At 41.1% G+C, this 14,604-nt stretch overlaps 1 protein-coding gene across 2 annotated transcripts; it reads left to right on the top strand.

Annotated features, from left to right (window-relative positions):
• Positions 1-1,078: 1,078 nt before the first annotated feature.
• On the top strand, positions 1,079-13,820 carry PRR35 (proline rich 35). 2 transcript variants are annotated; one of them, XM_040440166.1, is made up of 4 exons: positions 1,079-1,182; positions 2,575-2,709; positions 10,700-12,248; positions 12,425-13,820. In XM_040440166.1, exons 3-4 carry the CDS (start codon positions 10,792-10,794, stop codon positions 13,053-13,055), a joined length of 2,088 nt encoding a protein of 695 aa, XP_040296100.1. In that variant the 5' UTR covers positions 1,079-1,182; positions 2,575-2,709; positions 10,700-10,791; the 3' UTR covers positions 13,056-13,820. The 2 variants fall into 2 exon arrangements, with proteins under 2 accessions (XP_040296100.1, XP_040296101.1); XM_040440167.1 differs by lacking the exons at positions 1,079-1,182; positions 2,575-2,709 and adding an exon at positions 3,005-3,104.
• Positions 13,821-14,604: the final 784 nt, after the last annotated feature.

Raw genomic sequence — 14,604 nt, 5'->3', positions numbered from 1 at the left:
CCTGTAACTGTCACAGCTTCTAACAGAGATCTGGCTGGTGGAAGTTAAAAGGATAGAACTGAGCGTGTGCGACCACCTTGGGGAGGTGGACAACGAAAATCAGCAGGTGGAGATATTCAGATAGACTTTATTGAATACCTCAGCGGCTTTACTACATTTTTAATTACATGGAATTGCAAAAGTATTCAGATCCAGGTGCTGGTTTGAAAAATGTAGAATGCGTTTTATGGCACAACGCCTTTAAGATACGACTTTCCCAGTCATTATTTACCCCAAATGGTTCCTAATAATCTCTTGTATTTACAGCTCCTATGCATCTCTATGTGTATCTATGGTAACAGACTACAATCCTGTAGTGATCCGCTCTTCCCGCTACTTCCTTTTCTCGCTAAGGCTATGTCCACACCTGCGGCAGGTGTTCCAGTATTCCAGAATACCATTGGGGCCCAACGGATCCAATTCACTCTAATAGGGTCCGTCGGGTTTCCGGAATGAACGCGGACAAAATACCGCTGCATGCAGTGCTTTTTAGTACTACAGAATGTCATCATTCATGCCGCAATCCCGGCGGAACCCCCATTATAGTCAGTGGGAACTGTCGGGCCCCGGCGGTGTACAGCTATGCCGGAAACAGCAATTCCGGTATTCTCTTCCTCTGCTGGAACAGAATAAGGGAATGACTGCCACAGATGTGTACGTAGCCTAACCTGAAGACAACAAAAGAGGGGACAAGAGGCTAACCCCTGATCAGACTACACAGGTTCTGTTTGCAGTCTGTTACCATGGAGACACCTAGGTTTGCATAGGAGCTGCACACACAACACAAAATATAGGCCAAGGATCCTCTGTTATCAATCCTCTATGGCCAGCTTTATTTATAAAAAAAAAAAGTGCCTCCCTGTGGTCTGCCCCCTACTGTACAGTCAGATAAGGACAAGAACTAGTTATTTTCTTAAAAAGCCCCTGAGCGAGAGTTAATTTATACATATTAGCCAAGTAAATGATTACAACCCAGATATAATATTTTATAAGCAGAGATTTTTTTGTTTTTTTCTGTTCCGCTCCAGCTGCTGGTTATAGAGAGGTGGAATGCTGTAAAACACATAATTTTAGGTGACTGGCCTAACAGAGCAATACTTACAGAAAAATAGGTCAGCAAGTCCGCCGCAGGAGCATCAGCAGGTAAGTGGCAAATACGATGGGAAAAGGGGCTTGTTTTTCATGTCGCTGCCGGTACATAAACTATTCCAGATCACTTCATTATCTCATTCCACTCTGCTTCATTTATGCTAATGTCATTTTAGGATTTCTATGGAAAAAGCATATTCACCTTATATGTGTGTTCGGGGGCTAAATACCGTTATTATGGTCATTGGGAGACGCATAGGGCCACGACCACTAGACGGGTGGACTCAGACCTAAAGTCTAGGCAGACGTTTTCTAAGTACTTTATGAGAAAACCATCGCAAAGACACGTAGAGCAACAGCAGCTCAGATCTCAGCTTCTTAGATATGGCTTTATACGCGCAGAATGAAAAAAAAACACGTTACGTTCTGTAGGTGTAAAGACGTATTGAAGGGCTCCAGGAAGCTGAGATTTGTGCTGCTGTTTGAGCCCTGACAGCGTGCTCTAAGTGTCTCTGTGTGGTCCAAGGGTTTATAGAAGAGACAGTATATGGGGGTAGAGGACACACTCTCCGGGACCCCCTCTAAATACGTCCCAGCTCTGCAAATAGCAAAATATCTCTTAGCGTCCTGCAACTCCCATCTGCTCTGACTGTCCGGTTATTCTCCGCCAATCTAGCAAACATTTATTGGGGGTAAACAATGATTGGGAATGTCGTATCTTAAAGGGGTTGTACCATAAAACACATTCTACATTTTTCGAACCAGAACCTGGATCTGAATACTTTTGCAATTATATGTAATTAAATATGTATTATAGTCACTGAGTTATTCAATAAAATGTATCTGTATAGCGCCACCTGCTGTTTGCTCTTTGCTTTATTTCTTGTCCCGTCACTAAGGTGGTCGCACGTGCTCAGTTTAAAGCTTCAACTGCCACCAGCCATATCTACACTTAGAAGCTGTGACAGTTACAAGGAAAGAGCTGCAGCAGAAAGGACACGCCCCCCTGAGCTGCCAGACTGCAGGGAATAAGGCAGAACAATTGGAGCAATGAATGTGGAGATCTCTGGAGGTGCAAGGCTGGGTCTAGTTTTGGTAGAAAGAGATTATCATGTTCTATATCAGGGGTAGGCAACCTCCGGCACTCCAGCTGTTGTGAAACTACAACTCCCAGCATGCATACTTGCTCTGCTCTTCTCAGAACTCCCATAGAAATGAATTGAGCATGCTGGGAATTGTAGTTTCACAACAACTAGAGTGCCGAAGGTTGCTAACCCCTGATCTATATGATGTCTGATTTTTTATTTTTACATCATGGCATAACCCTTTTAACAAGGGATAGGACTACACAGGTTCTGTATGTGGTCTGTTACCATGGAGACACATAAGTCTCCATAGGAGCTGTATACACAATTTATATATATATATATATATTTTTTAAATCAGGAATATATGCAAAAGATCTGCCGTTATCAAGACTTCTATGGCCAATGAACAATCCTTTACGGATAAGCGGCGTTGAATGTCTAGTAGACGCTTATCCACTGTCCTGCTGATATCAGTCACACCTATGTTCTGCAGGTAAGTGTCTCTGGAAGTACTCAGCACTGGAGATATGTGACATATAGAGACTTTCGGTTGAAGCTCTCTACTATCAGCGTCACTCCAGCGTAAAATGCCTGATAAAAGCGAACAATAGATTTGAGACTTTTTGGTTTTGCAACCGTTTTTTTTTTTTATGTTGCTTTTATTGGCGATTATAAAACAAGACTTTCTAGCAACATCCAGGTTACTACAGTCAGTGCTGTGGTATATGGGGGAGCCTCCTCTTATAGGTAGTCAGTGGGGATGGACGTGGCCAACCAGCTGCACAGAGGGAGGCTCCACACTTCTCCGCACATATCTTCCTACATTGAAAAAAAGAGCAGAGGGAGAGGAGCCGGGGAAGGACTGGAGGAGTGGAGACGGCCAGCACTGTAAGTACTCATCGCCTTTACCATCTTCACAAACTTAATGCAAAATTATAACCGATGAGATAGGAGCAATATTATTAGGATATAAAAAGGATAAATCAGAACATGAGCATTCTGCAGGAACCACACCGGATAACGTCTATGTACGGAAGAGTTTCTTCATGCTCGTGTAATACTATAAATTACTAAAAATCTCTGCTACGTTTTATTACAGTTATCGGAGTCTTCCATCTGTCTGTCACTATAGTTGTTATTCTACGGACCACATATTTTAAGGGACGATGATGGTTAAAAATGGAGAGATTTGAAAGTGAAATTGGATAGACAGTTTAGATAAAATAGAGGGGTGAAATAGGAGAGGCTGCAAATTAAAGAAACTATCTAGATAAAGGGATACATACGTAGATAGACAGACAGATGGGCAGGAAAGGGTGTGAGAGCTAAAGAAGATAGATAGAATTTTTCTGCTAGAAGTAAATCTATAGAACGACTGTGTATCAAGATGAACATGAGATATGTGATAGATATTATATGGATGGATAGATAGATAGATAGATATGAGATAGATAGATTAAAAAAAGTACCACAACTAAATAAACTATCTAGATAAAGAAATAGACAGGAAAAGGTATGAGGTATAAGTGTACAGAAGTATGAAATGAGAAAGAAAAAATATAGATGATAGATAGATAGATAGATACTAAATGAAAAGTAACAAAACTAAATAAACTATTAGGAGAAAGAAATAGACAGGAGAAGGTATGAGGTATAAGTGTAGAGAAGTATGAAATGATAAATAAAAACGATAGATAGATAGATAGATAGATAGATAGATAGATAGATAGATAGTAAATGAAAAATAACAAAACTAAAACTATCTAGATAAAGAAATAGACAGGAAAATGTAGGAGTTATAAATGCAGAGAAGTATTAAATAAAAAAAAAACTTGCTAAAGAAACTAGATGTAAAGATATTAAATGAGAAATAACAAAAGGTACATAAAGAGATACAAATAGTTTAGATAAAAGAGGCAAAATGAGAAGTAACAAACAAAAGAAGATACTAGATAAATATGAGACAGATAGATGGACAGACAGACAGACAGATAGATAGATAGATAGATAGATAGATAGATAGATAGATAGACAGACATACAGACAGACAGATAGATAGATAGATAGTAAGATAAATCTGTAGATAGATTTGAGATAATAATAATTAGTTACTCATCATCCCAATGTACAAGGCAGGGAGAGATCATTTCCATTCTCAGTCGTCTTGAGATTCGCCGATGCCAATTTATATTGGTAAATAGTTACGTTCTGAAGAATCAGATTGTCAAACAACCAAATTGCATGACAGCAAAGGGTTAAAGTATGAGGTTGATTTCCAAAGTGGATGGGTAATTTACCAGTCTCATTATCTCCCTGTTTTTTTACTGATTGGCACTTGAGTTTTCCACACACACCCCAATCAGATTGGACAACCTCCCTGTACATGCGGCCAGTGAGGGTAATACAAGGGAAAATGTTATTTGTAAAAGGAAACACAGTCACTACGTTTGACATTTTACTCTCTTCATACCTGGACCCATGCGCGTATGTCATAAGACTCAAGCAGAAAGGGTTCACTAAGAAATGAGGAATTTGGGTGAAAGTAAAAAAAAAGAAGTCAAATGTTACCCAGATCTTCTTGATAAGAGAGTGTTGTGGTAATGGTTCATGAGATAATGAGCTGATCTAGGTATAGGTCAGGAGATAATGACAGATAGATGGATAGATAGATAGATAGATAGATAGATAGATAGATAGATAGATAGATAAGACAGATAGACAGTCCATACTAAATGCTGCAGCCAGGCTCCTCTATCCATCCAGCCGCTACACTGATGCTACTAGTCTGTGCCAGTCACTTCACTGGATGCCCGTCCACCACAGAATACAGTTCACACTTCTCACCCTCACCCACAAAGCTCTCCATACATCTCCTCCCTCATCTCCATCTTCCACCCTACTCCTGCTCTCCGTTCTGTTAGCGACCTAAGATTAATAACCTCCATAATTCGTTCCTCTCACTCCCGTCTTTAAGACTTTTCTCGAGCTGCACCTACTCTCTGGAATACTCTGCCTGGAATATTCACAACTTCTCCACCTTCAAACGTGCCTTAAAAACACATCTTTTCAGGCAGGCTTATCAAGCTACCTAAACTGACTATTCCCCGACTAAACCTCTTCCCCACCAACTCCTCTGGCCTGAACTCAATCCTCTAGTAGTCCCAAACCCAAAGCAGATCGGCCGGCACCACTCCTCAGTTCAATAATGGCTCGAATCCTACTCATCACAATCAACTTTATGTGTCACCCCCAATTCCTCATAGATTGTAAGCTCTTGCGAGCAGGGCCCTGACTCCTAGTTTTTCAGTTGTATATTAGCCAGTTAGTTTTGTTTTGTACATGAACCCTATGAATTTGTAAAGCGCTGTGGAATATGGTGGCGCTATATAAGTAAATATTATTATTATAGATAGATAGATATACTCAGCCCACCAAAGTTTATTCACCCATCCTATGTTTCAGCCCTGCTCAATGGGTTCTTTGGTCAAGCCCCATTGAGAGCTGAATGAAGAGAATCTTATTTTTTTCACCACAGACTTTGGAGAGCTGCCTCATATTTTTGGAGAACTGCTAACAAGACATCGGTCTTGGAGTGATAGCACCCCCCCCCCCCCCCCCCCCCCCCCCCCCCCCCCAACTTAGAGCTGTGCTGCTTTATTCTGAAAGATAGACAGATAGATATTAGATAGATATGATAGACGAAAAATAAAGATATGAGATAGATAGATAGATAGATAGATAGATAGATATGGGATAGATAGATAGATATGAGATAGATAGATAGATAGATAGATAGATAGATAGATAGATAGATATGAGAGAGATAGATGATAGATAGATAATAGATAGATAGATATGGGATAGATAGATAGATAATAGATAGATAATAGATAGATAGATAGATAGATAGATAGATAGATAGATAGATAGATAGATAATAGATAGATAGATATGGGATAGATAGATAGATAATAGATAGATAATAGATAGATAGATAATAGATAGATAATAGATAGATAGATAGATAGATAGATAATAGATAGATAGATATGGGATAGATAGATAGATAATAGATAGATAATAGATAGATAGATAGATAATAGATAGATAATAGATAGATAGATAGATAGATAGATAGATATGGGATAGATAGATAGATAGATAGATAGATGATAGATAGATGATAGATAGATAGATAGATAGATAGATATGAGATAGATAGATAGATATTAGATAGATATAAGATGGGAGATAGTTATGAGCTAGATAATTTGATATGAGATGATAGAAAATAGAAACATAGTAAATACATAATTAGATATATAGATATAGCACCTACCTGTGTGCAGTTTAAGGGCGCATTCACACGACCGTGTTTTTCTTCCGTGTCCGTTCCGCAATTTTTGCGGACAATGCACGGACCCATTCATTTCTATGGGTCTGCAAAAATTGCGGAATGCCTTTCATTGTCACCCGTGTGCTGTCCGTTCCGTGTGTCCGTTGCTTTTATTTTAGAACATGTCCTATACTTGGTCGCAAATTGCGGTCCGTGGCCCCATAGAAAGTCATTGGGTCCATAAAAAACGGATAGCACATGGAAATGCATACGTATGTCATCCGTTTTTGCAGACCCCTGGACTGAAAACATTCTAGGAAACCCCATTTCAGTTTTTTGCGGACCGTTAAAAATGGATGACACACGGAAGCACCACGTCCGTATTATACGGACTTACGGAACGGAAGGATAACTGAAGACATACGGAACACACGGATCCGTGATTTGCAGACCGCAAAACCAACACGGTCGTGTGAATGCTCCCTAAGGATGACACAAACCTGATAATAATGTGTGGTAATAAATGTCTCCACGGTTACCCAAAGAAATCATTAAGACATTAATTTCGATGGCGAATCTTCTATTGTGGGTCTAGATATTCTGTAATATATCATTTCTCCAGAGTAGGTCATGGGATGATATGATACAGATATTTCTGGATAATTTCTAGGTATATTTTCTATATCATTGGCTGGTTCTGATGATGAATGCTATTCTTCAGGGTATACAGTACATAGAGTTTTTGCTGCTTGGTCTCTGTCCTTCTGATGTCAATGGGCCATATATGTTAGCTGCCATAAGTAGAAAAGGGATAAGCACCTATAGAAATCCTGTCTCAAAGGATCGGGTGTGGTCATATCTAAGGTACCCAACCCAATCCTTGTTTCCTCAATGGCAGATGTGTTGGGACAGTCAAGCCGCCCCCATACAAATTAGTGACTTCTAATGTAGGGTGGGGGGGCATGCTTCTGGATCTTATGTCCCCCCTACTTCCCTGTCAGCAGACCTCAAAGACTACAAGTTACCTGGTCCCAAAGCAACTGCTATTATATGTTCTGATTACCAAAGTTTAACAGCAGAGCTGGTGGCCCACAGGACCATGGAGAATGGTCTTGTCTACTGTTGGCCAAGGTGCATGGAACATGGATAGACATGTGGATGGATCTGTAGAACAAGATGGCATTGAAGATGATAAAGTCTTAAGTAGGTCAACTGTGAGATCTCTGAGGGTAATTCTCCTTGTTCTTCGCCCAATGCCTCCCTCCTTAAGATTAGAAAGACCCAGAAAACCATGTTTGGCTAATCACAATCTTTCAATTTACTCCCAGACATGACCCAACTGTGTCAAGATGGTCATACACATAATGACTTTTTTTTCTTGTAGAAAGTGTTTTGATTAATAGGAGATAGATAGAAGATAGGTAGATATGAGATAGATAGATAGATAGATAGATAGACTGACAGATAGATAGATTTAGATATAGGAGATACATAGTTAGATATGAGATAGATAGATAGATAGATAGATAGGAGATACATAGTTAGATATGAGATAGATATAGAGATAGGAAATGCATAGATATGAGATAGACAGACATATATGAGATAGATAGATAGATAGATAGATAGATAGATAGATAGATAGATAGATAGATGTTGGGCTGAGGCTTCCTCCTAGGTGGTGAGTGGTCATTTTGATCGAACAATGTCTCCTGTGAAATTGTGGGAAATTGATAATTTACAATGCTTAATTAGCAAACACTCTAGATCGGATTCCCATGTACAATCTTCTTGGAGTCTCTCGCTCTGTGCCCTGGATATGATGATTAGTAATTACTGGCAGGGAGAGGGTTAGCAATGTTCTCCGTTGGTGCTCAAGATGTAACCAGCAGTCTGTGCTCCCCCAGGGGTCTTTGTCTGGCCCTCAGGGGTCCCATACACAGGAGGCTGCACCATTTGGTTGTTGTTGGGAGCAGCCTGTAGCATTAAACTGTGGAATATGAAAAATGGGTCTGTACCAGGCTCTCTCACCAGCAGCTGCTGCGGGAAATGGGCATGTTCTCCCCCACCAACATCCGTGCCATCCCCCGGGGTGCAATCTGTGTATACCAACGAAACCCTCTACCAGGCTGCTCTAAGACTCCCTGCATTCACAAGCCTTTTAGTTCATATTCATCTCGCTGTTTATTAGTCCTTGTAATTTTTAATTAACCTACTCAATGATGTGGATGGTCTATCAGGACCTCTGCCGATATCCTCACCTGTCACATCAAGCCTTCTACTCCAAGTCCTCCTGTATTCCAATTTATTTTCCACAGTCTTTAGATGACTTTCATCTAATGTGCATGGGCACCCCTAAGGTGGCCAAACACTTGAGATGAACGTTGACCAAACCCACCAATTTGGTGTCTCTACACTCCCGATAGCAGATTTGGGGGGTAAGGTGTAGAAGCTCCAACATGCCCAATCTTTTTGTTCTTAAGGCAGATAAGCCACCGCAAGAGGAGTCTAACCCACATACAAGCTGGTCCAAAACAAGTGTGCATGTGAGTATCTGGGTTGGGAGGAATAGTTGTCAGATGACAACTTTCTGGCCAGCTTTAATCTTGTCAGCATATTTCACCAAATATAACTGGAACTGTCAATAGTCTGCAGATGAATATCTCATGTCTATGGTCATCTTAAGATCACTCTAGAATTTGACTGGCTATACCCATTAGAAGTCTGCCAAACTCGCCAAACATCTAATGTCTACGGGGCCTCCCAACTCTCTTCCAATGGCACGTAATGTGGATGTAGAAGGCATCAGAGACTGTGAACTCTACAAGTTTTCCGGAATTAGGAATAGATTGGGATAGGGAGAACTTCTAGAAATCCTTCCACATCATCTACACTAAATATAATCTAACTTGACCTGATATTCATCATGGTCTTAAGTCCATGGAGATCAGCAGATTCTTATCTTGATTTGCAACTACTGTATTCTAAAACGTCTTCCATCTACTTCCCATGTGATACTGAACTTTGATTTTCCATCATGATTCCTTATAAATCGTTTTATCATGTTCCATTTTTGCAACTTTTTGTGTCTCTCGACCTCTTCTTCTAGTTTTTTCTGTCTCTCCTCCTTCCCATCACTCCATCCTATTTTTCCTCTCGCCTGTCTCTCCCTCCGGCTGGTTAGAGGCTGCCCTCAGTGTTAGACTGTGCAGTGATACAGTAATTCCCATGCACAGGTGCAGGGTCCCTGATGCTGTGTTACCCTGAGGCACGTCCCCCCGTGCCTTTCCTGACAGACCAGTGGAAGTAATGTCTTGTGGCAGGTAGAGGAATCCAACAGACCAAGAAGATATGTTAAGAAGTGTTTTCAGAAACCACAGCTCAAACACCTATCTCTCCCCCACAGTCTTTCATCTCTTCACTGTAACCCTCCGTCAGGGATCTTCAAAGCAGTGGAGTCAAAAGGAAGTTCAGTTATCGACAAAATTCCAGAGTTCATGGCACCTTCCATGACCTAAGTTTTTGTCTAGAGGAATACAGTTAACCGTAACTTTTGAAAATCCACCTTTATATTCCCTATTGGGAAATTCTGAGTCAATAGAAATCCTTTATTTGGGACAGACTAGCATGTGGAGTGGTGGCAAAGAGCATCTCTAGTTCTGGAGGACCTGTCCTGTTCAACATTACATAGACAATCCACTGATATAAATAGACACAGTGTAATGCTTAAATTCACCTGTGGTGTCACTGTAGGGAAACTGAATGCTTACTGCCAGGTTTTTACGGCTGATCACTGGGGGTTCCAGCGTAGCATCAAACGGAACTTCTAACAAGTTGAGATTGCCCGAACTGGAGAACCCCTTTAATGCTTCATTTTCTTGTCCTCTTCGTGATCTTAATCCCCATCCATCTCCTTATTTTTTCATCCATGTTTCTTCTTTTACTCTCATGACTTCCTTATTTCCCTTTTTTCAGGTTGACAGTATGACTTTCCATCAACAAATGCTCACATTTTTGTATCCTGCCAAAATCTTATTTCCCATTCATTGTCTTATGTATAAGGTTGTCTATATCGGCTTACCATGCCAATACATTGACCAAAATGCACCTTTACTTAAAAATGTTTTACATTTTTTTTTCACTGCAGGTTGTCTTTTACTGAAACATCTCGAAAAGATATCCACATTTTGGTAAGGGATCTTATAATTTCATAACGTGATAGGTGACCACGACAAAGCCATGTCGAAAGACGAAGAAGCTGGATGTAAATTGAACTCTACATTTAAACATAAAGAACGGAAGCCCAAAAAACCTCATTATATCCCGAGACCGTGGGGGAAGCCATATAACTACAAATGTTTTCAGTGCCCCTTCACTTGTATGGAAAAATCACACTTGTACAATCACATGAAATACAGCCTGTGCAAGAACTCCCTGTCACTTCTTATTGAGTCTGATTGGCCCTACAAAAAGAACGGTTTTCTTGTCCCAGAAATGAACCTACATGAAACACATTCAGAAGGAAATGCAGACAAACAAGAGGCTTGTGACTCCACTGGAGTATCAACCAAGGCTAGACCGGCTGGTGAGAAGATGCCTTCTGAAATTCAGAGATTCCTAGAAGAGGATGATGAAAGACCAGAAGCAGAAGAAGAGGAAGTAGTGGGCCAGAGTCTGAAAGAGAAAAGCAAGAACACTCCATCTTCACATACCACCGTGAGCAAAAATGAGACTGGATTAAAAGGCAAAAGAGAGACAGTGAGCAAAGATGGAGAACCAGAGTTTATCATCACTGATGTGTTCTCCTTAGAGGGACACTGTGAGAAGGAGCGAGAGGAACAGAGATTTGTCAAGGCAACTCGGAAAACCTCAAGCAATCTTGGAGGATCTCGGGTGGATCAGTGGAAGTTATTGAACAGTACACTTAAGAAAGCTGGAGCAGACACGCCAGTTGCGTGCAATGGAACCAACATCATTCCTTGTTACCCACCACCAACCTATTCAGACTACCAAGAACATCAGGGTCTTTCACTTTTGGGCCTTAATTATCCACTAAACACCAACCTGTTCTCATATCTGAATCCCACCATGACAAGTGGTACAGCCCAGCTTCCTTTTCTAGCTTCCACAGCTCAGCTTATGCATACTCCACATTCCACTCACTACCAGGCTTTACAAAACACAGAAAGAACATCATTCCTACCTCGGTTCTACTATCCCTTATTGTTTGAACATGCATTTAACACTGATCCCAAACCAACCACAGGCAAACCAACGAACCAAGGTCAACCAAACACATTTATTGGTACTCCAAAACCAAAGACACTTGGAGAGCCTCTAAAGACCAGCCCACTCAAGTCAGAAGAAGGCAAAACCAATATTTCTTGGGTACCTGGAGACAAGTTGCAAAATCAAACATTAGCTCATAATAAACCAGAAGGAGAAGGAAAATGGGTTCCTCAGACAGTAAGAGACATCATTCAACATCAGAAGGAAATTCTAGGAGCTTATGGGGTTCAAGCCTCCAGAAAGAATGAGTTCTCTACACAAAATGGTAATGGTGATGTGTCTTTCTGGGAAAAAACAAGTCCTTCAAGATGTGTGAAGAGGAAGTCTTGGTTGGACAGAGATGGACCCAATGTAGTGAGTGAACAGACGTCATCTTCAATGGAAGGCGAACAAAATTCCCATAACAGGTAAGATTTTTAGACATATATAATAACTCCAGTGTAGATCTGTGGGATCAATAGTTCACTCTTTTATTTAATTACAAAGACATAATTAATTTGAAAAACTAATAAAATTAGAAATATTACTTAAATTTTCTTTTTCTCATGTCTGTTGAATTTTTTTTTTTTTTTTTTTACCAAAGCTCACGTTCTCCCATAACATCTCCTGATCTTTGGAGTGAGAAGAGTCCCATTTTAGATGTGACTACCTGCAAGAGAAGAAGACAATCTGAGCCTTGCAGTGAAAAGTCAGAGCCGATGGTTGTCAATGCATCTCTGCTCATTGGGGACCTCTCAAGAACCCTGGAGGAATATGGAAAAGTGGAGAAGAAGTTGGCAAACCTATCATCTGAAGACAGTGGTCGACAGAAGACTCTGGGAGAACAGCTTGGTAAGATACGACTGGAGCTCCTTCATATCCACCAGGCTTTAGAGAAAGCTTCATGCTCAACTGATGGACCATTAGACTTGTCTATAAAAAGGACAGAAGATATGGATAAAGTAGATCCAGAAAAGATTCCACTGAGAGAAGATCCACAAACATCTCCAGCCCTTGAATGCCCACCCAAACAGGTGGTGAAAGTAGAACTGTTGCCACCAGAGTTGGCGACTTGTTATGCCCGTCCCACCAAGTGTGAAGCAGACTCGAGCGTGCTACTCTGCCCAGATGGAAGAATGGGGAGCACTGGGCTTGCCCAGACACACATAGCTCTTCAAGAGGAGGGGGGAGGTGTTGGATTCGGAAGAAACCGGCTGCAAATGGAGAACATTTGAGGTCAACTACAGTGATCTTCATACACTTAACCTGTGAAGCTTTCCACCTATAGACATTACATGTGGCTGTTCAGCAGAGCCGCACTACCAGGTCTACATGAGTAAAACATTCAGCCACCTCACTGTGACAGATTTCCAGAACACTGTGTCATGTTGCCCGGCAAACGTTCTGGAGACTATTCCTTTCTCCCCCCGGGAGAGACTGTTTCCTAATGATAGCACCAACTTTTACAGTCTAAAGTGCACATATACCAGTGGTGGCCCCTATTGGCCTAATGAGATAGTGGCCCAAGCTCAGGTTAGCAACATCCCCCTACTCTATAAGAAAAGAACTTATGCAAGAATTTCCTACTTGTCCCATTGTTATGCTGCCATTCATCACAAGTGATGGGAAGCGGGGGACAAACAAACCCTCGGTTCTTCTAGGAGGTGTGGTGGCATAACCCAGCATCAGGAGACAACCCTATTTTCTGTCTGTGATGCTTCCTCTTCCCAATATACAACCCTGTTTAGAGATCTTTCCAACCTTCTTGAGGCCTCCTCAGACTTAAATTCCTCAAGAGCAGACATGTCCTCTCCGCACATCTCTCAAGGACACCTAGGTCCATGAAACGCAGAGATCCTCCAATGCATTGCCATTACTGTTATATTACTGAGCCACACGTGTAAAAAGATATTTATAATATGTTGCTCACAACTACAAAAGTACTTTGCTCATACTGATATTTAATATTTGTTAGTGATCTGATCTATTAAAGCAGTGACTGTGAAGACGTGTTATTTATTATAAGCGGAAGAAATGTGGCAAGAGTTAATAAATCACTCTTTTAAAGGGGTCTTCTGGGACAGTAATATTGATGGGCTACCCCTCCACCTCTCGTAACATCGTCACAAACCATCAAAATGATATTAACAACCTATCCTAAGCATGGTTGGTTGGTTATAGTCCCTGAAAACCCCTTTAACCACATGCATGCGTTGCAATTAGCATTTTGTGGTACTGTCCTGCAAACCGGGAAGAGTTTTTACAAAGCTGACCCAAAAAGAGGTGTTTCTGGGCAAGATGGGACGGAGATTAAATGTTCCAAATGTTGGTAAGTATGCCAACGTCAATAGATTCTAACTTCTAAGATGGTGGGTGTATATGGTTACCTTATGGCTAAACAAGCCCCTGGAAGAACGTGGTCAATGCTCCTAGAAGTACGTTGCCGACCCCTAACTTTTTGGGTTATTTATTTTTTATTTTTTAATGAAGTCTTTACTATTGCCCTGACTGGCACTTAAAGGCATTGTGCAAGAATGTTTTGTTTTTGTTTTTTTGGCAACCCTCTTCACTTGGCCAGACCTGTAAAGGGAAGCTTACTTACCTGCTTCGCGATGCTGGCTCCCCGCTCCTCCTCAAGGCCTGCGATGCTCCGCTAGGCTCCCTCGGTGTCAACATCTAGTTTTACATTACCGCGGCGGCGACCGGCTACCCTTTAGGTCATGACAAATGATCACGTGACACACGGGCATCCAGTCTCTGCCACGGACAGTGATTGGCTGCGTC

The sequence above is a fragment of the Bufo bufo genome, chromosome 7 (assembly GCF_905171765.1).
Source record: "Bufo bufo chromosome 7, aBufBuf1.1, whole genome shotgun sequence".
Classification (NCBI taxonomy): Eukaryota; Metazoa; Chordata; class Amphibia; order Anura; family Bufonidae; genus Bufo; species Bufo bufo.
Note: the sequence above shows the minus strand (reverse complement) of the source record. Positions and strands in the feature narration are given on the sequence as shown.

Bases quoted from the DNA above. Each gene is read 5' to 3' on its own strand.
- PRR35 (XM_040440166.1), top strand. From the start codon at position 10,792: ATGTCGAAAGACGAAGAAGCTGGATGTAAATTGAACTCTACATTTAAA. The intron at 12,249-12,424 runs GTAAGATTTTTA...TTTTTACCAAAG, and splicing joins GAACAAAATTCCCATAACAG to CTCACGTTCTCCCATAACAT.